Source organism: Dermacentor albipictus, chromosome 7, assembly GCF_038994185.2.
Source record: "Dermacentor albipictus isolate Rhodes 1998 colony chromosome 7, USDA_Dalb.pri_finalv2, whole genome shotgun sequence".
NCBI lineage: Eukaryota > Metazoa > Arthropoda > Arachnida > Ixodida > Ixodidae > Dermacentor > Dermacentor albipictus.
Genome location: NC_091827.1, coordinates 74,612,234 through 74,636,739, shown reverse-complemented (window position 1 = coordinate 74,636,739; position 24,506 = coordinate 74,612,234). Strand labels below are relative to the sequence as shown.

At 47.8% G+C, this 24,506-nt stretch overlaps 1 protein-coding gene across 1 annotated transcript in view; it reads right to left on the bottom strand.

Moving 5' to 3' along the window:
• LOC135899106 (glutathione hydrolase 1 proenzyme-like) overlaps window positions 1-24,506 on the bottom strand; it is a 146,329-nt gene that overhangs the window by 88,835 nt on the left and 32,988 nt on the right. The window contains exons 7-9 of the mRNA XM_065428382.1: window positions 20,768-20,918; window positions 5,266-5,349; window positions 1,943-2,009 (exon numbers count right to left, since the gene is read on the bottom strand). Coding sequence (XP_065284454.1) covers window positions 1,943-2,009; window positions 5,266-5,349; window positions 20,768-20,918 — 302 coding nt within the window. The remainder of the gene's footprint in view (window positions 1-1,942; window positions 2,010-5,265; window positions 5,350-20,767; window positions 20,919-24,506) is intronic.

The window sequence follows — 24,506 nt, the reverse complement described above, 5'->3', positions numbered from 1 at the left end:
TCGCCAATTTGTTACGCTGGAGAAGTCACATATCAAGATATGCTTACAATATTTACAAGAGAGACAACGACGCATAAACAAGATGGCTGTCGAGATGTATTGCACCTCTACGCCTCAAATCGTCGTCTTCTGACTGGCGCCACCCTTTCTGCGCCGTAACAGCGTATATACCCAAACGAGTAAACATTGTATGACCAGGCCGTACCTGTAACGAAATTGCGAAAATTCGCAAAGGAATGAAGCAAGGGTGCCCTCTATCTCCATTGTTGTTCACGCTTTACGTTACAGGCATTGAAGGCCAACAACTGGGGAACAGTCAATTAAGGTTTGATTCATTGCACACGCGTAATGGTGAAATGGTGTAAAAGAAGCATTTCACAGAGATGTATGCTGTCAACGTAGTGCGACTATATGACAATACAAGAGAGCGCAACGACAAAACTAGGTCTCAAATTTAGTACAGGGGAATCGGGAATTATGATCTCTAATGAAGAAAGGAGTAACTACGCGGTGTCAACTCAACAGCAAGTCATACCAATAACCAAGCAATATAAATACCTCGGTGTATATATATATATGAAGGGAACGCGTACTCAGACACCCACCAAAATAATCTGAAAATATAAGGGATGCTGAATGCAGCAATAATGAAACATACGGCACTATGGGCCACAATATGTATGAGGCGGTGCGAGAAATCTAGAAATAAGTCATGGCGCCTGCGCTGATAATCACAAATGACAATTTTTTATAAAAATTGCATGTATTGTCGCCGTAGGAAATTAACCAAAGGTGGGGTTGGGAGGCCACATGATCAAAGACCAAATGGGAAGCCGATTGTCCTTGGAAGCCCATGGCAAGACCCCACATGAGGCGGGGCAAGGGTACATGGGTTTGGCCTCATAGGAAGTCAATGAAGCGCAGAGTAAAATTACTTCTGATGAAAGTCTCAGGAACACGGATCAAAATCAATCGGCTTCTGAAATGCAGAAGTGCATCTATCTAAAAAGCGCGGACAAAGAATAAAGGAAGAGGGCGGGAAGGTTAGCATCCAAGTACAGCGTACTTGGAAGTGTAGACAGACAACAATCAGTAATCAGAAACTGCAAGAGACAGGGAGTCCAAATTGGATCCGAAGACTCGAAACAAAACAGACAATGTACATTCAGAATAGTGAGAAATAAGAAATTAGAAGAGAAAATGTGTACGAACACGAACAGAAGTTCCTGGCTAATTGAGGTTCGAGCTGGTTGCCAAAGGACAACAACTTACTGGAGCAAACATTCAGAATTACCTGCAACCAAAATCCGCAGACCACTCTGCACATCCTAATGGAATGCGAGGGAATTTACCTAGCTAGACCCGTACGTAACATACAACTTCGCGAAGTGCTTGATTTAAACTAGAGGGAAGTGTATCAACCGCTCAGCAGTCGAGATAAGCAAAAGAACTTTGCAGTATTCGTGAGATAAATAGCAGGGAAGAGACTAATACAACCGGATCCATTACAGGCATAGGCAGCAATAGAAGGTAAATAGGGAAGATTAAAGAGGTGTATACACAAATGCCAGCGGGTGGGAAACACACTGATAGCACATCTGAATAACTCAAGCAGGTTAGGTAAAGATTTGTCTCTGCCCCATTTCAAAGGAGGTGCCAATCAATCATCACCACCATCAAGTAGTAGAGGGGATTCCAACTGCATACGCGTTTAGGCCTTAGAAGTACATGTCACTACGCTGCTACAATGTGAATGGCTTTTACGTCGACATTCATCGCTATATGTGTTCGACCCATCCTTTCATTTCATTTTTATATGCATGCAGCACATTTATGTTCCAAGAAAATGATAGGCTGCAAAGGAATTTAAAAAGTCAGTCAGTAGAGCGATGCCCAATTTATCTTGTCCACTAGTTTACACTATGTAATGCCAGTCTCTTACTTTGTCAGCTGCTTCTCCATCGAGCTCTGGTAACTTTGCAAGCACGCTGCTCAGTCTCTCCTTCAATCTGCAGAAAGAAAGCAGTAGGATGCGCCGAAATAGCGCCGGCTGACAAGCGCGCATTATTTAATTGTCAGCTATTACCGGTGGCAGTAGCCCTGTGCCTCTGACCCCCCACACTTTCTTTGTCTCTCTCTCTCCTGTGAATGCCTCCAAATTTGAGTATGTATGTTAACACAAAGCAGGGTTCATGAAAATGACTTCCACCTGTGGCACTACTTCCACACGTAGCACAAAAGCCCATCGAGGTGTTATGTGCCGTAAATATTTGACTGCGATGATGTAAGAGGACTGAAAAGTTCGGCAAGTTGGTTTTCGTTCACGGTGAAAAAGTGCCTATAATGAACACGGGAGAAATCGCGTCATCCTATATACACAAGTTTATCGAGAACGCAGCTCATAAATGAAGAATGAGAGGAACCTGGGCCCCTACAATGAACCACGTGAAATTAGAGGCAGACCATGGCTGTATCACCAGACGTAATAAGATTTGAGCCTCTGAGCGTCTTTGTACAGTAACTGTGTTTATAGTTGTTCATCGTAGCGGTGCTGTTTGTTTTCTTTACTTGTTTTTCATTAGGCTACTTTTTAAATATATCCTCATAGGTTCACATTATTTTTGTCAAGCGGCATTGCGAGTCAGCCCTCGTTCGTGTGTTCTGTCCATCCTTGTTCAATTACCGCTGTTTTTCACAATGGATGACTTGTTCAGTAAAAATATGTACGCCGTGGAGTACCATTTTCTAATACTTCAGTACTTCTAATAAGTACTGTAGTTATTCAAGTAAGCTCAGTACTCTTAATAAGTAGGTACTGAGCAAAGATGGGAAACCGTGGACATTATAATCATATCTGGACATACACACGCAGTTCTTGCAATTTTTAAGGAATGAAAGCTTACGACGCATGTGATTCAGATTTTGCGTGCCACATAGGGTAAGATATTACCTGGAGTTCAATCTCACGGCGAGTACAAGCACAAGAAATATAGAACTACAGTTGAAAGATTTGAAACCTCGCCAATCGAGACAACCTATTTTTTTGAGACACGACAGGTAACATCGAGAAATGCTAACACCGGGCGCAAGTACTTTGATAAATACATGAGCGTTCGGCTAAAACAAGCATTGATACATCTTTTGAAACCGGTTTATGTCCCAGAAATAGCGCAGGACGGGTAATTGTCGAAGCTTTAGGTATAGCGACCAGTCGAAGTTTCTATTTCAGAGGACGAATAATTTTCCAAGCTTTACTTATAGTGACTAGTGAAAGTTTGGATTTAGGATAACAAAAAGAGGTGCATAACTGCATTTGAGGTTTTGTAAACACATTCCGCCACGTGATCGCACAAAACCGCGACGAGGATGCGAACGCACGACATCTGTTTTGCTGATTCTCTTGCTAAATCACGAGCACGATTGCCGCGTGCGATGTTATGGCCGTCCACATTTCTTCATCCATTGACGAAGAACTTATGCAGACGCTGGTTGCCGCTGTACCAGACGTGGACGATCACTTTCTTGCCTAAGCATCATCCAACCACTCGCCTTTCCAACTTGGTCAGCACCCTTTAATAGCTGCTTTAGCTTTTGCAGCTACCGATAGGAGGCGACCCAAGTATATGCAAGATATATGGTAGAACCGCATTGGTATCAGCTAGTTTTGTTTCTTGCTAAATCCAGGAAAGTAAGCATCTCAAGCGTTATAACTAGCTATCTGCACAATGAATGCGATCTTACTGCTAAATTTTAGTAAGCACAAAGCAGCGGTAGCCGGAATTTGTTTTATTTGCTGTTAAGTGTAAAACCCTTGAGCACGACATGCTGGGACCGTGTTCCGCCATAAGCAACAGCAGAGGAAAATTGGAAGCGCAGCCTCCATAACGACATAGCACCGCAGTCACGGTTCAGTAATCATCAAAAATCGAAGCAGTACGCCCTGCTAGGCTGACGGTATGCAGACCTGCACTAAAAAGTAGCCGCATAACGTTGTTGTTTGGCCGCAAATGTTTGCGATGCATCACATGTTGAGGTCGACGTCGCCCACTGCTGCACGTTGCAGTCGACCTCCCGCACCTACCTTATAACAAATTTATATTAGTTACAAGCTCCACTCTCTTATGGATATTTTGTTCTGTGTGTGTCCGCCGAAATGAATCTCGGCATTATATCTACTTTTAAACTGTTCGTCAGCGCTCCTTTAACCTCTTCAACACGGGAAAAAAGTAGGCAATCCAATGAGTAACTATGTCTGAAAGCAGATATCACAGTGTTTCAGGAGCTCACAGAAAAATAAATAACGTTATATATACAAAAGACGTTCCGAAGTAAAAATGCCACGTAGAAAAATCAAAACGCGACATCAGAAAATGTTGCCTGAGCTCCTGACAACTACCTTTTTATTTAAGGGGCGCCTCAGTAGACATATGGTGTCCTTCTCCGGAAGTTGGGTAAACCATTTCGCAAAGTGAATAATCGCGCGATTTCATTTCATCAAAACTTTTGATGAGGTCCACTTCAGATTAGAGCGCCCATGTTTGTCTACAAATGTGGGCACTGGACGCGAGAGGTTAACGCAACACTAAAGTGAAAAATGATTTCTTCTGCATCAGTAAATTACCGTTCTACAGCATCAAAAGCACCACTCTTACAACGATAACACGTTTAGTAACCCAGAAGAAACGCAACAACGAAATACGGGTGGCGACGCCTACTTACCTTCCCATACCTGGAGGCTGTGACGTCGTGGATTTTGATGGCATCTTCTAGGGCCTACTAAACATATATAGCGGTACAGATTGACTACATTGTGTTCTAAAGGAACCAAATATTAAACATGCCGAGTTTCGGGAACCGTTATTCAGCCAACGGGGCCCAAATGCGAAAACATACTTTGGAATCCCTGACGTCAAGATGACTTATCGGCGCTGGGGTTCCGGCGCGAAATTCAGATACTGATACTTGGACCTTCATTTTCTCATCTAATAATCAAACTATTTTTTAAATGACTGCCTGCAGGGTTCTAATACAATGCTTCATTAGTCTTAACTGATTTATTGTTTCGCTTTAGTGTCCCTTTAACGTAGTAACCAATTATATTGGGCACGACAGCGCCTTCAAACTATACGTCTGATAGGAGAAACCGTAGTAGAAGATTACGCAGTGATTATAACCTGCCACCGAACCATTTCTGCATTTTTTGTGCCAGCTTTTGTCATATTTACTTGCCACAAAAAGTTTCAAAGAATAAGGAAATCCTCTTACGTGGTGGAGTCTATGTTCACATAAAGAAGTAGTTGTTCTTCTTTAGAAAGTGTATGTCCACCTTGTTTCATCGTCTCCGAAAGTCTGCAGTTCGGAAATAAAAAAAAAACTTATCAAGAGAAGTAGTGAAGGTAAACAAAAGTATTCAATTGTTAATACAAGTCATTGTGAGTCATCTCCCCTCTTCCTGTTCAAATACATCCCCCAGGACAAGTGACGGAGTAATATCTTCATTACCGTAATTAACTTTATGGCGTTGATTTATTTATGCATGATGCGTAATTAGGGCCATGTCGATATTCGAAACTTGCGAATACCGAATCAACTATAGCTCCACTGGATTCAATCTTCAAATCAAATCGTCTATTTGTAGAGAGTAATAGCTTTCGAACATAATATATCACCAAAACCGCTCACCCATTCGTGAAGTTTGAGAAAAAATACCATAACCTACATCACGGCGACTGCAGTAGACACAAAAGACAAGAAGGCGACAGCACGCAACATCGCCTAGTGCGCAATGCTATTCTAGTTACACGGCTACCTTTCGCAATCACCAGCCTTTCGTGAAAGATCAAATTAGGTTCTCGAAATATTTCAATGCCACAGTTATGCTTTCATGTGAAACACTTCGTAACGTGTAATGTATTGACAGAAACTTGCTCATTTTGTGGACATACTAGGATATAAAGATCCTTTTATATCAAACGTGAGAACGCCACTTCATTATTCTAGAAATATTTGAACAGCAAACGATATTCGAATCCATTAGCTTTTGGCGCTATTCAATTCTCATTCGGTTCGGTTTGAAAACTTGTTATTCCGCCACCGCTAAGCTTTAAATCGCCATCGGACGCTACGCTATGAGAGGCGTTGCAATATGTGATTCCGTGATAGTTTCTACTACCTTGGTGTCCTAATGTCACCCTAAATCTATATATTAGAAATATTAGTAATTCATTTTTTTCTTTTTGCGTTTTTCTATGATATCTACCTAATGCTTATCCCCATGTAGAGTTGCCTTGCGAGTGTGTGACCGTAGCGGAACACAACCTTCTGTTCTGAACGCGAGAAATGCCACCGACAGGCCTGCGCATCTAAACACCGTAGATAAATGATTACTGCGGAAAATCCGTTGTAGGATTTTTCAGATACTGCGTAAGCATAATGGCCAGTCGCTCATCTGGTCTTCATGCAACGAATGATTCAGTGACCGAGTTGCTGGAACCATGGCTCAGTGTGTCGTCGAGGATAACACAGTGTCTCTCAAGAAAGACATGCTGCAGTTACCTAATTGGTGAATCGAATTATAGTGAAATTAATTTAGGTTCAAGTTAAGTTCTATTCAAGTTAAGCTAGATTAGGTGAGTCATTTAATGCAAAAGAACCTCCATTACTGCTAATAATCTCGATTAGGCTAAAGCAGTCCTAAATACGATCATTTAACCCTGATAAAGTGTATTGATTTTACCGCTTTCCCACTGAAATTACACTTCAGTAATCTTAAGTACCCTTTACATAACCTTGAATAGGCTTGAATGAATTACTCATAAGATTTTATTGTGCTAGTAATTTAGACCAAACTATCTTAATAGGCATCATTCTAACTATTTACCCTCAAAAATTGTCATTAAGCTTAAGTAACTTCACCGTAATCATTATCCATTAGGCTTCCCTACTCATTTTTAATGTTCAGGAGTTTTACTTACGCTTAATAACTTCAACGAATGTAATCGTAATTAGGCCTAAATAATCTTAAATCCCCTAAATAATTCTCCTCACTATTAATCAAACAATTTTGATCAAATTAAGTTAGATTAAATTCTCTTTAGTAACCTTTACTACTCCTAATTACGCTAATTCAGCTTTAATATTGTAACCAATCGTTACAACAGCCGTTTCTAGGAAAACTGATTTATTCTGGGCGAACCTGTGCCCGTCAAAAGAACCCGACTGAATACTCAACAGCAACCACAAAACGTTCCTCGAGCTACGCTCCTTCGAACGTCGTTCTCTTCTTTTTTTGTCGCCTCCTGTCGCGTGCCAGTCCGATTCTCGCGCACGAGCCGCCGGTCTGTCAGCACCGGCCCAGCGTTGCCTTGCGGTGCTTTTCTTGACGCTTGCGGTGTGGCGGCTCTTTTAAACGCAGTTGGGATGTGGCGGTCGTCTTGTGTTCTCGCAATGCTGGCGGCATTAGCCCTCTCCGAAGAAGCATCGTCCCGATGCGTAGGAAAGGCCTATAGAGAAGCCAACTGCTTGAAAAGGGCAGTGGTCAGGGGATGGCTGGTGCTAGGCTTGATAGTACGTGTAAATTCCGGTTGTCAATGCCTTTCATGGTAAGGCTTCATTCGTACTACGTGTACGACCTCTGGGCGAGTCCTGCGTCGTGTGGAGCAGACTTGGCCTTCAGGAGTTACCTCGTAATTTACGGGACTTAGCCGGCGAAGTACTCTGTAGGGGCCAAAGTAACGGCGCAGTAGCTTCTCCGAGAGACCGGGCGTACGTATTGGCGTCCATACCCACACTTTGTCTCCAGGGTTGTACTGTACCTCTCCTCGCCCTAGGTTGTACCGGTTTGCGTCAACGTTTTGCTGTTGTATGATACGGTGCCTTGCCAACTGCCGTGCTTCTTCTGCCCTTTCTACGTACTCACTAGCGTTAGGGTCGTCTTCACTGCTGTTGTTTACAGGTAACATCGCGTCTAGTGTCGTTGTTACTGTCCGACCGTAAACAAGTTCAAATGGCGTGAAATGTGTCGTCTCTTGTACTGCAGTATTATACGCAAAGGTAGCATATGGTAGAATACTGTCCCATGTCCGATGCTCGATGTCCACGTACATTGAGATCATGTCAGCGAGCGTTCTATTGAGCCGTTCAGTCAGGCCGTTTGTTTGCGGATGGTACGCTGTGGTTTTTCTATGAACAGTATGTGTTAGTTTCATAACAGACTGCATCAAACGGGCAACAAAAGCTGTTCCTTTGTCTGTTATGAGTACTTTAGGTGCGCCATGTCGTAACACTATGTGTGTGACAAAAAAGTGAGCCACTTCAATGGCGGTTCCTTTTGTAAGAGAAGAGGTCTCAGCATACCGGGTCAGATAATCGGTTGCTACCACAATCCACCGCTTTCCTGAGGTTGAAACGGGAAATGGTCCAAGTAAATCCACTCCTATTTGTTCAAATGGCGCTGTTGGTGGCTGTATCGGCTGCAGAAAACCTGCTGGTTTGAGTGGCGGTGTTTTTCGTCTTTGACAATGTCGGCACGATTTGACATAGTGCTGCACTGAATTCATCAACTTCGGCCAGTAATATTTCTGGCGGATTCTCGCCAGAGTCCTACTAACGCCCAAGTGGCCAGCTGCAGGATCATCATGGCAAGCTTCTAAGATCTCAGCTCGCAGCGATGATGGTACGAGAAGTAGAAACGTCTCACCACTGTGCTCGAAGTTTCGTTTGTAGAGGACGTTGTTCCGGAGGACATACGAACCCATTCCGCGAACGAAAACTCGAGGCACTTTCACTTGTAGACCCTCCAGGTACTCGATGAGCAGGAGTAATTCCGGATCAGTACGCTGATGATGAGCCATTTCCGTCGTATTCACAGCCCCAAGAAATGGGAAATCTTGCTCGTATTCAGGTGACGTAGCCTCGATTGGTGCGCGTGATAAGCAATCAGCATCATTGTGCTTGCGACCGGACTTGTAAATGACCGCGATGTCATACTCCTGTAGACGCAAACTCCATCGAGCGAGTCTTCCAGAAGGGTCCTTGAGGTTCGCCAGCCAGCACAATCAGTGATGGTCGCTGATGGCTCGAAACGGTCTGCCATATAAGTATGGCCGGAACTTACTGATGGCCCATATAACCGCCAGGCATTCCTTTTCTGTAGCTGAGTAATTTGTCTCGGCTTTCGATAAGGTACGGCTTGCGTACGCAATGACTTTTTCTTCTCCATTCTGCCACTGAATAAGTATGGCACCGAGACCAACGTTACTCGCGTCGGTGTGGATGTCCGTTTCGGCATTTTCATCAAAATGGGCAAGTATAGGAGGACTCTGCAAACGCCGTCGTAGTTCAGAGAAGGCGTCTTCTTGTTCTTTTTCCCACACAAAAGGGACATCTTCTTTTGTCAGCCGCGTGAGTGGTTCGGCAATTTTAGAAAAATTTTCTACGAAACGCCTGTAGTAGGCACACAGTCCCAGGAAACGTCTAATAGCTTTTTTGTCTCTTGGCTTCGGAAACAGTTCTACTGCAGTGATCTTCTCAGGATCGGGGCGGACGCCTTCAGCACTGACAATGTGTCCAAGAAAGCGGAGCTCACGAAAGCCGAAGTGGCATTTTTCGGGTTTTATGGTCAATCCCGCCGTGCGAATAGCATCCAGAACTGCTCTCAGTCGCTGCACGTGCTGCTCGAATGTAGTGGAGAAGACCACCACATCATCAAGGTAGACGAGGCACGACTGCCATTTCAGTCCGGAGAGAACAGTGTCCATCATCCGCTGGAATGTGGCTGGCGCAGAACACAGACCAAATGTAAGCACCTTAAACTCGTATAAACCATCCGGTGTGACAAACGCTGTTTTTTCGCGATCTCGCTCGTCCACTTCAATCTGCCAGTACCCGCTTTTGAGATCCAGAGAAGAGAAGAAGTAAGCAGTGCGTAGTTTGTCCAAGGTGTCGTCGATGCGGGGGAGGGGATAAACATCCCGCTTCGTGACGAGGTTGAGTTTCCTGTAGTCAACACAAAATCGTAGGGTGTTATCCTTCTTTTTGACTAGGACTACTGGAGATGCCCACGGACTATTGGATGGCTGTATTACATCGTCCTTGAGCATTTCTTGTACTTGACTTCTTATCGCTTCTCTTTCCTTTGGAGCTACTCGGTACGGGTGTTGGCGAACTGGTCTTGCAGGTTCTTCGACCACAATGCGGTGTTTTGCGACGGGAGTACGACGGACTTTCGATGAAGTCGAAAAGCATTCTGCAAACTCTGTGACCAAGTTCACAATCTCATCTCTTTGTAGTGATGACAGCTCTCGGTCGATGTCGATAGAAGTAAGGACACTGTCTAAAGTGGCAGAAGCTGCTGATGCTGCATCGAGGGTGGACACATCCGCAAATTGTGCATAGTCCTGAAGAGACGCTATGGCTGTTCCCTTCGCCACTTGTTGTGCCTCATTGCCAAAGTTAGTCAAAAGGACGTCCGCATATCCGTTACGCAGGTGAACTAGGCCTCTTGCCACGCATATTTGCTTTTCCAGTAGCAGCCCGATATTTCCGTCTGCTAGACCCTCATAGTCACGAAATACATCGCTCCTTACAACGACAGTCATACTGCACCGGGCCGGCACCGTCACGTCTTCATCCACAATACGGAGAGAGGAAATATGTGGCTGTTCTGTATCAGAAATGGTAACAGCATTTTCTGTGGAAAACAACACGCGTGATTCTTGCAAGTCGATAATTGCGCCATTCGTTCGCAAAAAGTCCATGCCCAGTATCAGATCACGGGAACACTCAGGGAGAACAATAAAGCTGCTGACGTATGTAAAGCCTCTAATTCTGATTCTTGCTGTGCACATTCCTACGGGGTCGATTAAGTGTCCCCCCGCTGTACGTATTAGAGATCCGGTCCAATGGGTCAATACCTTTTTCAATTTTCTGGCGAGTCCACTGCTAATAACTGAAAAGTCTGCACCAGTGTCTATCAACGCAGTCACTTCGAAGTCGTCGATGATGACGCGCAACTCAGAAGTAACGGCGTCATCACTGCACTTGTCCGTCGTTTCGTCACTGCCGTCGTCTTGTCGGATTGGCGATGGAGGGCCTTCAGTGTTTCGGGTGTCAGCGGCCTTGCCTCCACAAGTCGCTGGCTCTAGTTTTCCCGTCGCGGACTTTGGGAGCGACGCCTCGGTGAAATGGAAGCGGGACGCGGACTGGGCGACCTATAACGCATAGGCGCTGCTGACCGAGGTTCGTGTTGCTGGGGGTTCCGAACAGTTTGGCGCGTAGATAAAAATGCCTCAATCTCATAAGGGCGCTCACCGTTTCGAGGGCAAGGCGCATTCATAGAGAAGCCACGCAGTCCTACTCGGCGATACTGGCATTCCCGGTATAGGTGACCAGCCTCTCCACAGTGGTAGCAGAGGGGACGCCGGTCTGCAGTGCGCCATACATCACCTTTACGTGGGCTTCCTTCTGGCAAGGGCTGCACATTGCGAGGGAGTACCTGGGGTATTGTGGCCGTTCGTCCAAAGCCGGTGCGTCCTAGCTCCTGACGTAAAGCTTGGGCGTACGACATCCGCGGCTGACGCTCTGGCTGTGCATGGGGCCGTACCTGAGGCTCTGGCTCACAAATTACTTGCCGGACTTCTTAGCGTATGACGTCAGCAAGTGAGGACACCGTAGGAGGGCTTTGGGCCAGCTGCTGCAGTTTCTGCAGCTCTTCCCTGACGACGGACCTCACCATTTCGCGTAGGACGTCCATGTTGTTGGGGAGGGCTCCTGGCCCAACGTCAAATGATGCGACGCATACATCTCTGTTGTACTGCCTCGCACGCTGCTGCAGCGTCTTCTCCATCGTCGTCGCCTCTGATCGAAATTCGGCTACAGTGCGGGGCGGATTACGAACCAGGCCGGCAAAGAGTTCCTGTTTCACACCGCGCATTAGGTGCCGCAATTTCTTGTCCTCAGCCATGTTTGGGTCGGCTCGGCGGAAGAGGTGGGTCATGTCTTCAATGTACATGGTCACACTTTCATTGTTCCGCTGGTTCCTCGCCTGAAGAGCGGCTTCTGCCCTCTCTCTGCGGTCCGTGCTCGGGTACGTAGCTAACAGTTCTCGTCGGAAGTCGTTCCATGATGATAACGACGCTTCGTGGTTTTGAAACCACGTGCGTGCAGATTCCTCTAGCGCGAAGTACACATACCGCAGTTTCTTTGTCTCGTCCCAACCATTACACCTGGCGACACGCTCGAAGTTTTCGAGCCAGTCCTCGGCATCCTCGAATGTGTCTCCGTGAAAAGATTTTGGCGTCCGAGGCGAGTCAACGACGACGTGAGGAGGGATTACTTGGGTAGCCATCGCACTGGTACCTAGGCTGACTGCCGCCGCTGCCCTTGGTGAATCGGCGAGAGGACCAAACTCGGGGGCCTCACCTCGTATGCGGCGGCTCGTGCGTTGGTGGACAGGCGTTAATTCCGTTGGCTCCAAACTACGGGGATCCGGGCTACCTTCCCTGGCGTGTGTGGGGCTTGGAATCATACCCCGCACCTCCACCAGATATGTAACCAATCGTTACAACAGCCGTTTCTAGGAAAACTGATTTATTCTGGGCGAACCTGTGCCCGTCAAAAGAACCCGACTGAATACTCAACAGCAACCACAAAACGTTCCTCGAGCTACGCTCCTTCGAACGTCGTTCTCTTCTTTTTTTGTCGCCTCCTGTCGCGTGCCAGTCCGATTCTCGCGCACGAGCCGCCGGTCTGTCAGCACCGGCCCAGCGTTGCCTTGCGGTGCTTTTCTTGACGCTTGCGGTGTGGCGGCTCTTTTAAACACAGTTGGGATGTGGCGGTCGTCTTGTGTTCTCGCAATGCTGGCGGCAATATTGTTACGGAGATGTTGGGAATATAGAAGATTATATTTAAAATATGTATATTAAATGAGTCTGAGTAGTTAAGATGGCTGACCACCCACAACCCGCAGCAGCAAGCGTCTCGCGATCTTCTTCATCTCTCCATTCATCCTTCCGTAACAGGAACCCCCGGTGGTGAAGCGCCGTCTCGGCGCATGGTAGGCGAAGAACTGCGAGCGAAGTATGACTTCAGCCGCGAAACGTGCATGACGTCAAATGACGGCGGACTTGAGGTGGATGTAACTGTAACAGCGCAATCTCGTAATTGACGTCGTTAACTTGACGTAGGACTTCATAAAGCCCTGTGTATCGAGAGAGAAGATTCTCGGAGAGGCCGACCCGATGACATGGTGACCAAAGCCGCACCCAAGCACCTAGGACGAACTGAACATCGCGATGGCACCAGTCGTAACGCTCTTTTTGCAGATGCTGCGAGGCTAATAAGCGAGATCTCGCGATTTGACGCGCCATGTGAGAGCGATCGATGATTTCGCAAGGGTACACAGTACTAACGCTGGGCACAGAAGGCAGGATGATGTCAAAGAGCAATGTGGGGTCGCGACCAAAAAGGTTGAATATCCTGCGGTGTCGAGTCAGGACGAGTTATACCCGAATATCACGTAGGCAAGCGTGGCGACCCAGTCGTGGTGATCGTTGGAACCGTACACTGACAGCATCTCTGTGATTGTTCGCTTGAGACGTTCCGTAAAACCATTCGTTTGTGGGTGGTAGGCGGTCGACAGCTTGTGCTCAGTAGCACAAGAGCGGAGGAGGTCGTCCACAACTTGAGACAAGAACGAGCGGCCGCGGTCTGTAAGTAGCTGTCGAGGTGCACCGTGCTGCAGAATGACGTCCTGAAGAGAAAATTGATGACGTCTGCTGCGCAACTAGTCGGCAACGCCTTTGTTATCGCGTAGCGTGTCGCGTAATCAGCAGCGATGGCGATCCACTTCATCCCCCTAGTCGTCGTCGGAAAAGGGCCAAGCAGGTCAAGGCCTACACGAAAGAACGGTTCAGAGGGAACTTCAACTGAGTGGAGTCGTCCGACAAGCGGCAGGGGAGGTTTCTTCCAGCGCTGACACAATTCGCAAGTTGGGAAATAACGACGCACAGAGCGGTAGAGACTCGGCCAGAAGAACCGGCGTTGTACGCGGTCGTATGTATTCAAAACTCCAAGGTGTCCCGCCGTCGGTGCATCCTGAAGTTGTTCGAGAACGACGGATTGCAGACGACGAGGAAGGACAAGGAGCAACTGGGGGCCATCAGGGTTAATATTGCGGCGCTAGAGGATGCCGTCTTGCAGGACGTACATGGGGCACGTGGCGTCCGTGCTGCCAAATTGCACTCCGGTGATGGTGGACTGCAAGGATGCGTCGCGTTGTTCTTCAGCGCGCATGTCGGTCAGCGTCCTTGTGCAGAACTCCAGACTTATAGTTGACAACAAATGAAAATTCCTGGAGCCGCAAAGCCCAGTGACCAAGCTGCCCTGTGGGGTCCCAGAGGGAAGACAGCCAGCAGGGGGCGTGGTGGTCTGTAACAATCGAGGACGTGCCGCCACACAAATATGGCCGGAACTTGGCGACAGCTCAAACTAAAACCAAGCACTCCCGCTCAGTGATAGAGTAATTTCTCTCGGCGAGTGACAGCAGGCGGCTGGCGTAAGCTATGACGCACTCGGTAGCATTCTGCAGTTGGGTGAGAACAGCGCCGATGCTGTGGCCACTTGCGTCAGTGTGGAATTCGGTCGGTGCAGATGCATCAAAGTGGAGAAGTATGGGAGGGGTGGTCGGAAACCTGATGAGAGCGACGAACGCGTGAGCCTGCTCCGGGCCCCATGAAAATGGCGTGTTCTTCTTTAGATCTGCCAAAGGCCGAGCAACGTCGGCAAAGTTTTTGATGAAGCGGCAAAAGTAGGAACACAGGCTGACGAAGCAGCGAAAGTCAGAAGCAGAACGTGGCACAGGACAACTGCGTACTGCGCGAACTTTTTCCGGATCTGGTTGGACACTGGATGCGTCAGCGAGGTGTCCCACCACTGTAATCTGACGGCGCCCGAATTCACACTTCGTGGAGTGCAGTTGAAGGCCGGCCTTTCGGAAAACCGCAAGAATTGCAGCGACTGGGGTAAGGTGGCTGCCGAACGTGGGAGAAAAAAACAATAACATCGTCAAAGTAAGGACAGTTGGTCCATTTGAAGCTTCGCAGAAGAGAGTCCATCATACGTTCAAATGTCGCAGAAGCATGGCATAGGCCAAAGGACATGACTTTGAACTGATATAAGCCATCCGACGTGACTAAAGGCCGTCTTCTCACGGTCCGTTTCATCAACTGAGATCTGCCAGTAGCTGAATCGCAGAATGATGGACGAGAAGTATGTAGTTCCGTGCAAGCAGTCCAAGGCGTCATCGATTCGTGGTAGTGCGTAGAAGTCTTTGCGGGTGAGCTTGTTTAACTGGCGACAATCGGGGCAAAAACGCCAGGCACCATGTTTTTCACAAGGACGACAGACGAAGCCCAAGGGCTGGCTGATGGCTCGATGACCCTTTTGCGGAGCATTTTGTCCACTTCTGATTTGATGACTCGACGTTCTGCATGCGATACCCGATAGGGGCCCCGACGAATAGGATTCGTGTCTCCAGTGTTTATACGGTGGTGAACGACCGATGTTTCGCCTAAAGGCCTGTCGCCTAAATCAAAGATGTCACTGTACGATTCAAGCAGGTGATCTATGTCCGTGGCCTGTGCAGAGGTGAAGTCAGGTGCAATCATTTTCGCGAAGTCATTCGTTAAGGAACCAGAGCTGTGAGCTGCAAATGACGCTAATATGCCACTCTCGGCCTTTAGACTCTCAATGTCAAATTCGGAACCACTAGAAACGCTGCCCAAGGACATGCCGGCCGGAATCACTTGAAGGCACAGGCTGAAATTCAGAAGCGGTAGAATGACTTCATTGTTAGTAACCCTGACCAACGTATGCGGAACAACAACGTTCTGGTTCCAAAGCACGTCGATGATGGGGCGAAGCACATATTCACCGTCAGGAACCTGTGGCTGGGCGGTCAAAGTGACGTAAGTAACTGCCTCGGGTGACAGACGCACATTGTGCAGCGCGCACAAGTGCGGTAGTGCGGTGCTCGGAGCATCGGCGTGTTGAGGCAGTTCCAACTGAAGAACGCCAGTCGCGAGCTCGATGAGAGCAGAATGAGTGGATAAAATGTCCAATCTAAGGATAACGTGGTGAGGGCAGTTGTCGATCACAGGAAAGAGAACAGAAGAAGGGTGGCTGGCTATAATTAAACGCGCAGTACACATTCTGAGAACAACCAGCATGCCGCCGTCGGCCACACGACGCACTCGGGCAGCTGCTGGGGTGAGGACCTTGTTTAAGCGTCTACGTAAGATAGCACTCATCACCGATACGTGGGCTCCAGTGTCGACGATCGCTTGGACAAGTACGCCGTCTCTCTTAACGTCTATTACACTTCTCCTCGTCGGCACAGATAGAGTATTTGCCGCGGTAGTAGGCAATGCAGCACCACCTACGAGGGCTCTATTTCTTAGTTTTCCGAAAGGGTGCGGCCAAACGCCGCAATGGACGAAAGCCGACGTGGCGGCGGTGAACGGGAAGATGGGCGACGTGTTTGCAGTGAACGAGACTGGTGTACGCGTAGCGACGGTGAGCGGCTGTACCACGTGTTCCTAGCAGAGTTGTCGGCGCTGTCAGACTCAGCGGTGGGCGAAACATTGCGGGGATTTCAATCAAATCGTCTCAGGTTTGTCGGCGTGCGAGGTATTGAGGGCCACGAGTTGCGACAGTATGGGGCGACGTGACGAATACGGCGACAGGTGAAACATATCGGCTGGTCATCCGCCGTTCTCCACTCAGCCGGATTGCGATAACGCGGAGAGAAGCGTCTGGGTGGAGCGAAAACAGTAAAGCATTAGTTAGCTCTGGCAACGGCGACAGCACACACAGAATGTAAACCAATGTTTTCAGGTTCCAGGGCGAACGATGGCTTGTACAAGAGGAACTGAAAATGTGGTAGCATCAGGGCTACGCCAACAGAAAGCTACGGGCGCCATCGCGTCCAGTTCACGTCTAACGATTTGCACCACGTCCTCTGATGCCGACGCATGCTGCTGTGCGGTTAGATCTTCCCACGTCGACGTTGCGGCGGTATCGGGAAGTCTGGCGAACGGTTGCAAGACGCGTCGCCTTTTGGCCTGCTCGAATTGTCGGGAGTCTCTAACGATTGCATCAACTGTAGAGCAGCTTTTACACATGAGCAAATAAACGCGTAATCAGTAATGCCCTTAAGCACGTTCCCGACCTTCTCAGCTTCTGTCATGTCGTGATCGGCCTTACGACGAAGTGCTAGCACGTCCTGGATGCACGAGATATAGGACTCCATAGGAGAGTGGGCACGGGAGGCCAGTTCCTGCTTTACGCCAATTTTAAGGCCAGCTGGTTTGCCAAGCAACTCTGTCAATTTCTATTTACATTTGTCCCAGCTAATACATAGCGGGCGACATTGAATTCTACAGCACTATTGAGAAGCTAGCAGCAGTCGTAATAAAATCTAATATATTAAAGGTGGGACAAGTATGTGCGCTCTAACCTCAGGTGATCATGATGAGGAAGTAGATCAGCTCTAAGAAGACCTGGCATTAGCCGTGATAAAAGCGCAAACTCAGTATACTGAATAATGAGCGTCTTCAATGCAGATATGGGAAGAAGCTGGTTGGTAAACATTAAATTGGCAACTACTGCGTCAGCTCTAGAAACACTAGAGGAGAGATGTTGGTGGAATTCGCGGAAAAGAATAAGCTATGAATAATGAACACTTTTTTTCAGAAAGAGTATAAACATAAAGTGGACCTGGAAAAGCCCTAATGATTAAACAAGGAATGAAATCGATTTCATACTTTCTGCTGATCCCAGCATAGGGCAGGAAGTAGAACTGTTACGTGGTAAAGTGCAGTGATCATAGGTTAGTGATGTTTAGACTTCACCTGAATCTGAAGAGAGAAAGAGTAAAATTTGTCGAGAAGAAACGGGCCAATCTAGATGCAGTAAGCATAAAAGGAGACCAATTGAGGTTGGCACTTGAAAACAAATATGCTGCCTTAGAAGAGCGAGATGTAGAGGCCGTAGAGCTAACGAATGAAACTGTAAATAGGCTGACTTCAGAAGCAGCACTTGAAGTGTGAGCCAATGCACCAAGACAACAAATAGTTCAGCTCTCCCAAGCAACGAAAGACTCAATAAAGAAACCATAAAGAATGAGACAGTCCAACTCGATATAGCAGGTATAATTTGCGGAATTTTGAAAACTAATCAACAAGGAGAAAATCAAAGATATTCGAAACTATAAAGTAAGAAAGACTGAGGAAGCAGTAATAAATGGATGCAGCATAAAACCAGGGAAAAGAAGGCTTGCCATAGTACAAGCCATGATATATACACTGCAAAATAAGCAGGGCAATATCATCAGCACTTTCGAAGATATGTTAAAGTCAGCGGAAAACTCTGTACTGGTTTACACAATACTCAGAGCAGCCAGGGCACCTTCTTTGAAAGTAGTAATGAACAGGATACAGAGGCTCCTTCAATTCCTTCCAACAAGGTTAGAAGGGCTTAAGAATACAAGCATCGAGGAAAGGCGGCAGCTGAAGATGGAATAACGGTCGATTTAATCAAAGATGGAAGAGATATCGTGCTTGAAAAGCTTGCGGTCCTTTATACGAAATGTCTCAGACTTGAAGGGTCCCAGAGAACTGCACTAATGTCAACATTGTACTAATTTACAAAAAGGAAGACGTTAAGGAATTGAAACTTTATAGGCCCATTAGCTTACTTCCAGGGAGGTATTCTGTAGGAGTCCACCTAGTGGGCTGTCTATTCGGGCGGCTGTTCATTGGCTAGGGCCGCTCGTCCCCTCCTCGCTCGTATAACTACATCCAGTCAGCAGCGGCCGAAATGGACAGTCCACTAGGTTGACTCTTGCAGAATACCCCCCCCCCTCCAGTATTGTATAAAATATTCACACAGATAATTTCCAGTAGAATGAGGGCAATACATAACATCAGTCAACCAAAGGAAAAGGCTCGCGTCAGGAAGGGATACTGTACAATAGATAACATCCGTGTAATCAATCAGGTAACAGAGAAGTCTGCAGATTACAGTCAACTCTCTGCATGGCTTTCATAGATTACAAAAATGCACTTAATTCAGTAGAGATACTAGCAGTCATAGACGCACTAGGTATTAAAGGAGTAGAGGAGGCTCACATAAATATCTTGGCAAATATCTAGAAAGATTCCACAGCTACCCTAATTCTCCCCAAGTAGGAATATACTTATAAAGAAAGGGGTCAAACAAGGAGACAAAATCTCTCCAGTGTTATTCACTGCGTGCTTGGAAGAAGTATTCAAGCTATTAAATTGGCACGGCTTATAGGGATGAGAATCAAAGGCGAATATATCAGCAACCTGAGGTTTGCGGATGACATTATGCTATTCAACAACGCTGGGGACGAGTTACAACAAATGATTGAGGACCTTAACAGAGAGAGTGCAAGAGGGGGGTTGAATGTTATTATTCAGAGAACTAAGATAATGATCAATAGCCTGGCAAGGGCGCACGAGTTCACGATCGCCAGTCAGCATCTACAGCATGTGAAGGAATGCGTTTAGCTACGACAATTACTCACAGGGTACCCTGATCATGAGAAGGAAACTTACGGAAGAATAAAATTGGGCAGACATACCCAGATCTTTATCGGAAGCTTACGATTATCACTAAAAATAAATGTGTACAATCAACGCACCGGTAGAATTACCGGTGCTAACATCTGGAGCAGGAACTTGGAAACTGCCAAAGAAGCTCGAAAACAAGTTAAGGACCACACAAAGAGCGATGGAACAAAGAATGATAGGCGTAACATTAAGAGACAGCAACAAATTGGTGTGAATCAGAGAGCAAACGGACATAGCCGATGTTCTAATTGACATTCAGAGAAAGAAATAAAGGTGGGCAAATCATGTAATTCATAGGTTAGATAACCGGTGGAACATTAGAGCTACAGAACGGGTGTCAAGAAAAGGGAAACGCAGTCGAGGGTGGCAAAATACTGGGTGATGTGATGAAATTAAGAAATTCGCAGGTGCAAGTTGGAATAGGCTGGCGCAGCACAAGGATAATTGAAGATCGCAGGGAGAGGCCTTCGTCTTGCAGTGGAGTTAACATAGGTTGATGATGGTGATGGTGATGGAGAATAGGCGATTGCAAAATAGGCCCGTAACACGCCCACCAGCGGTAACATAAGAAATACATGTCCCCGGCCTACAATACGTAAATAGGTGTGGACATAAACACGGCGCCGGAAAGTTGGTGCATGTTCGAACTACAGAAAAGTGAATTCTGCATTTTGTTATGTCTGATTCTGCACCTACACAATTAGTAGCATGCAGAAGACGTTTCACGTACCCCCCTCCCGCTAGGCCTCTGGTACAACCCCTAAAATCAAGAATGCTTCTTTTTTTCCGCAAGAAATTTCCTGCAACCCAAAAACGTGTCAAGATGGCATAGGTTAGACTAAGCACCTTCTGACGCAGCTGGGAGTGTCCGATAAACCGGGTAGTTATACGTGAATATTAGCATTGCGCCTACTTAAAAACCGCATATGGTTTACATATTACAAATGGTTTACAAATTACATCCACATCTAAATGCCACAATTTTCTAGAATATTAGTACAAACTGGAGCGCAGGTTAGAGGAAAAGTTTGGGGATTGCGTGTCACGCCTGGGCAAGCCGCATTCTGTAGCATTGTTTTTTTAGGAGGGGGGGGCGGGGCAGGAGCACTTACTTGAGCGCTCCTGACGGAATCACTGGGAGTAGCAACATGCCGCTGGATGGAAAAGGTGGAGTGTAAAACGTGTAGGCTATAAAGTCGTTCGTCACTGGCGCAGACCAGGTAGGTTTGTACTTTTTGAAGTCGTCCTCGGTCAACACGGCATCTGCAAAACAAAACAGCACATGTTAGTGTTTTCTTTATATTGACACGAAGATGTGGGGCTCCCGCACTGCAGGACGGCACGCGCGAAGGTCGGCGCCACGAAAGACGATGAATTGCGTAAGCTGCACGCAATTCTTCTGGCCCACCATTAAAGAGAAACATCACTTTTGTAAAACTCTGTCTTCAATCAACGTTACATTTTTCTGGGGGAGGTGCTGGGTACATGCTACCACTTCCAGAACGAACGCCGCCTACAATGAGCCCAGTACGAAGTCCGGTCGAGCTGACTCCTGTTCACGTACGGAGAAGCCTTCGCCTTCTAGGACTGCTACCTGAGCACAATCCTCTACCGAATACAGTCAGAAGGATGAGTACATCGGTTCCGTCTTCTTCCTCAACGGCACCGACCGAGGTTTTCCTTAACCAGCCGCAAATCCTCACATCCGTCCATGGGGACACTTTCGAGGATGTTGAGGACTGGCTCCATCACTTTGAGCGTGTCGCAGAATTCAGCGGCTGGACTCCAGAGCGCAAGCTAGGCAACGCCTACTTTGCCCTCGAGCACTATGCGCGGACATGGTTTCAGAACCATCAGGCGGCCTTACCGACATGGGACGAATTCCGACGGCAGCTAATCAGCACATACGCCAGCCTCGATCGCAAGAAGCTAGCTGAATCTGCAAATCAGGCGAGTGTACAGCGGCAGAACGGAAGCGTCGCAATGTTTGTAGAAGATATCTGCAGACTTTTCCGACGCGTGGATCCATCCATGCCGGAAGAAAGGAAGGTCGGGAACTTGATCCGTGGTGTCAAGCAAGAGTTATTCGGTGGCCTAATACGCAACCCACCAAAGACCGTTCAAGAGTTTCTCGCCGAAGCCATATCAATGGAAAAGCCACTGCACCAACGAACAAGGCAGTACAACCGCGACGTGACGACCCTATCGCATCATCCTCTCGCTCTACCTTTGGACAATACCGACGCCTTGCGGGAGGTCATTAGGCTCGTTGTTCGAGAAGAGCTCCAAAAGCTTCAGGTGGCTCCGGCACCGATACCGCGACTCGCTCTGACTGAGGTCGTCCGGGAAGAAATCAGGCACGCTGTACAACTCCGGGAGCGAAGCGAGACACCACAGCACGAGGTACGGCAGCCACAGCCTCGCATGTCGTTTGCATAGGCTGCCCGAAGTTCATTGTCTCCGACTTTTCACGATGAGCGCGACGTCCCGGACTTTCACGATGTACGCGCCGTTGAACAAGCAACTGGCGACTTCAGGACTCGCCACACGCCATTCATGGCTGAAACACGACCACTCCGCAAGAGGGACGTATGGCGCACCACAGACCAAAGGCCCTTGTGTATTCATTGCGGGGAAGCCGATCACCTCTACAAGGCGTGTCCTTACCGCCGGGCTGGGTTCCGTGGATTTTCACTGAATGTGCCGCGCCCGCTCAATGGTGAACGCCCCCTGGAGATTGAAGCATACCTCGCAGACACCAGGACCTCGCTTGCCCCACGATTTTGTGCACCCCGGTCACCTTCACCCGCCCGAAACACATGTTCCTGCCCCCTATTCACGCCGAGAGCAATAAGGCGTCGCTCACCCAGCGCAGCCACCCGGGAAAACTGAGTCCAGCGACCTGCGGAGGTGAGGTCGCTGACGTTGCGAACGCTGAAGATCCTCCACTACGACGACCGCAATATGACGCAATTTACACACAGAGAGAGCGGCGTAGTTCCATGTCAGTATACTGCGACGTACCAGTTACCATAGATGACCACGAAGCCACGGCGTTAATCGACACGGGTGCGGACACGTCTGTTATGAGCCAGAATCTCGCGCGTATACTGAACAAAGTTTCGACGCATTGGACAGGAACTCAAATTGGTACTGCAGGAGGGCATCTCATAACTCCGATGGGCTGGTGCACGGCACGAGTCAACATTCTGCGCTTCACATACACCGGCGACTTCGTCATTCTTCCTGAATGTTCAAACGACCTTATACTAGGCATGGATCTCCTTCAGGCGAATGGTGCCATCATCGACCTGCAACAGTCTAAAATCAGCTTCGCTACTGCGCAAGCCATAGCGAACGGTAATGACAATGACCATGACATCACGCTTCGCGTAGCGGACGATCACGTCACGTTGCCACCCAAGAGCAGCGTGCTTACCCTTGTCCGATGCCACATGGAGGACCACGCCGAAGGAATTGCTGAGGCAAACATGCCCCTACTTCTTGAGCGCCACATTTGTATAGCCAGAGGGCTTCTTCAGGTGCGAAACAAATGTTCAGTCATTTTGCTAACTAACTTTAGCACCGAGTATCGGCATGCACCGCGAGGAACGACAATCACATTTCTCTGCGAAATCATTGACGTTACTGACATTGCCACGTTGGAAACGGCATCGTCTCAGCAATCTGAGTTACCCAGCCTAAAGGAACGGATTCACGTTAACGCCGCTCTGTCACACCATCAGAAAGACCGTCTACTGAGTCTCATGAATGAATTTGCGGGCTCTTTTTCAACGTCATCCAAAGTACGGCGCACGTCCATCACAAATCAGCGCATTATTACGGACCAGTCCACACGTCCTCTTCATCACCATCCATACAGAGCCTCTCCAGTGGAAAGGGAAGCGATCAAGCATCAGGTTAAAGAGATGCTCCAAGACGACGTGATCCCGCTGTCCACATGCCCGTGGGCCTCCCCTGTAGTCTTAGCCAGAAATAAAGACAACACACTACGCTTCTATGTAGATTATGGAAAGTTGAACCGTGTCACCAAGCGCGATGTTTATCCATTGCCACGCATCGACGACAGATTGGATCGTCTACAACATGCCAATTTCTTTTCTTCCTTGGATCTTAAATCAGGATATTGGCGAATCGAAGTCGATGAACAGGATCGTGAAAAAACAGCGTTTGTGACACCTGACGGGCTTTATGAATTCAAAGTTCTCCCCTACGGTCTCTGTTCAGCACCTGCCACCTTTCAGCGGATGATGGGTACCGTGCTTGCTGAACTCAAATGGCAAACCTGCCTCGTATACTTGGACGACGTCGTTGTGTTCTCGAGCACGTTTCACGAACATCTCGCACGACTGGAGAGTGTCCTCGCTGCGATCCGTACTGCCGGCCTCACCATCAAGCCTGAAAAATGCTACTTCAGGTTCCAAGAGCTCGAATTTCTTGGCGATGTCAGTCCTCCTCAAGGCGTCCGAACAGACCCTGACAAGTTAGCTGCCATGGCCGAGTTTTCACCACCCACAGAGAAGAAGGCTATCGAACGCATCCTGGGTTTGTGCGCATATTATAGGCGCTTCGCCGAGGGATTCTCGAGAATTTCTGAGCCTCTGACACGGGTTACACGTGACGACGAGCCTTTCATTTGGGCGGACGAGCAGCAGCAGTCGCTCGATGAATTGCGAAAGCGTCTGCAAGAGGCCCCAATACTTGCTAATTTCGACGAAAACGCTGAGACTGAAATTCATACTGACGCCAGCAATGCGGGTCTCTGCGCAATTCTTGTGCAATGACAAGATGCTGCCAAACGCACCGTTGCTTATGAAAGCCACAGCCTCA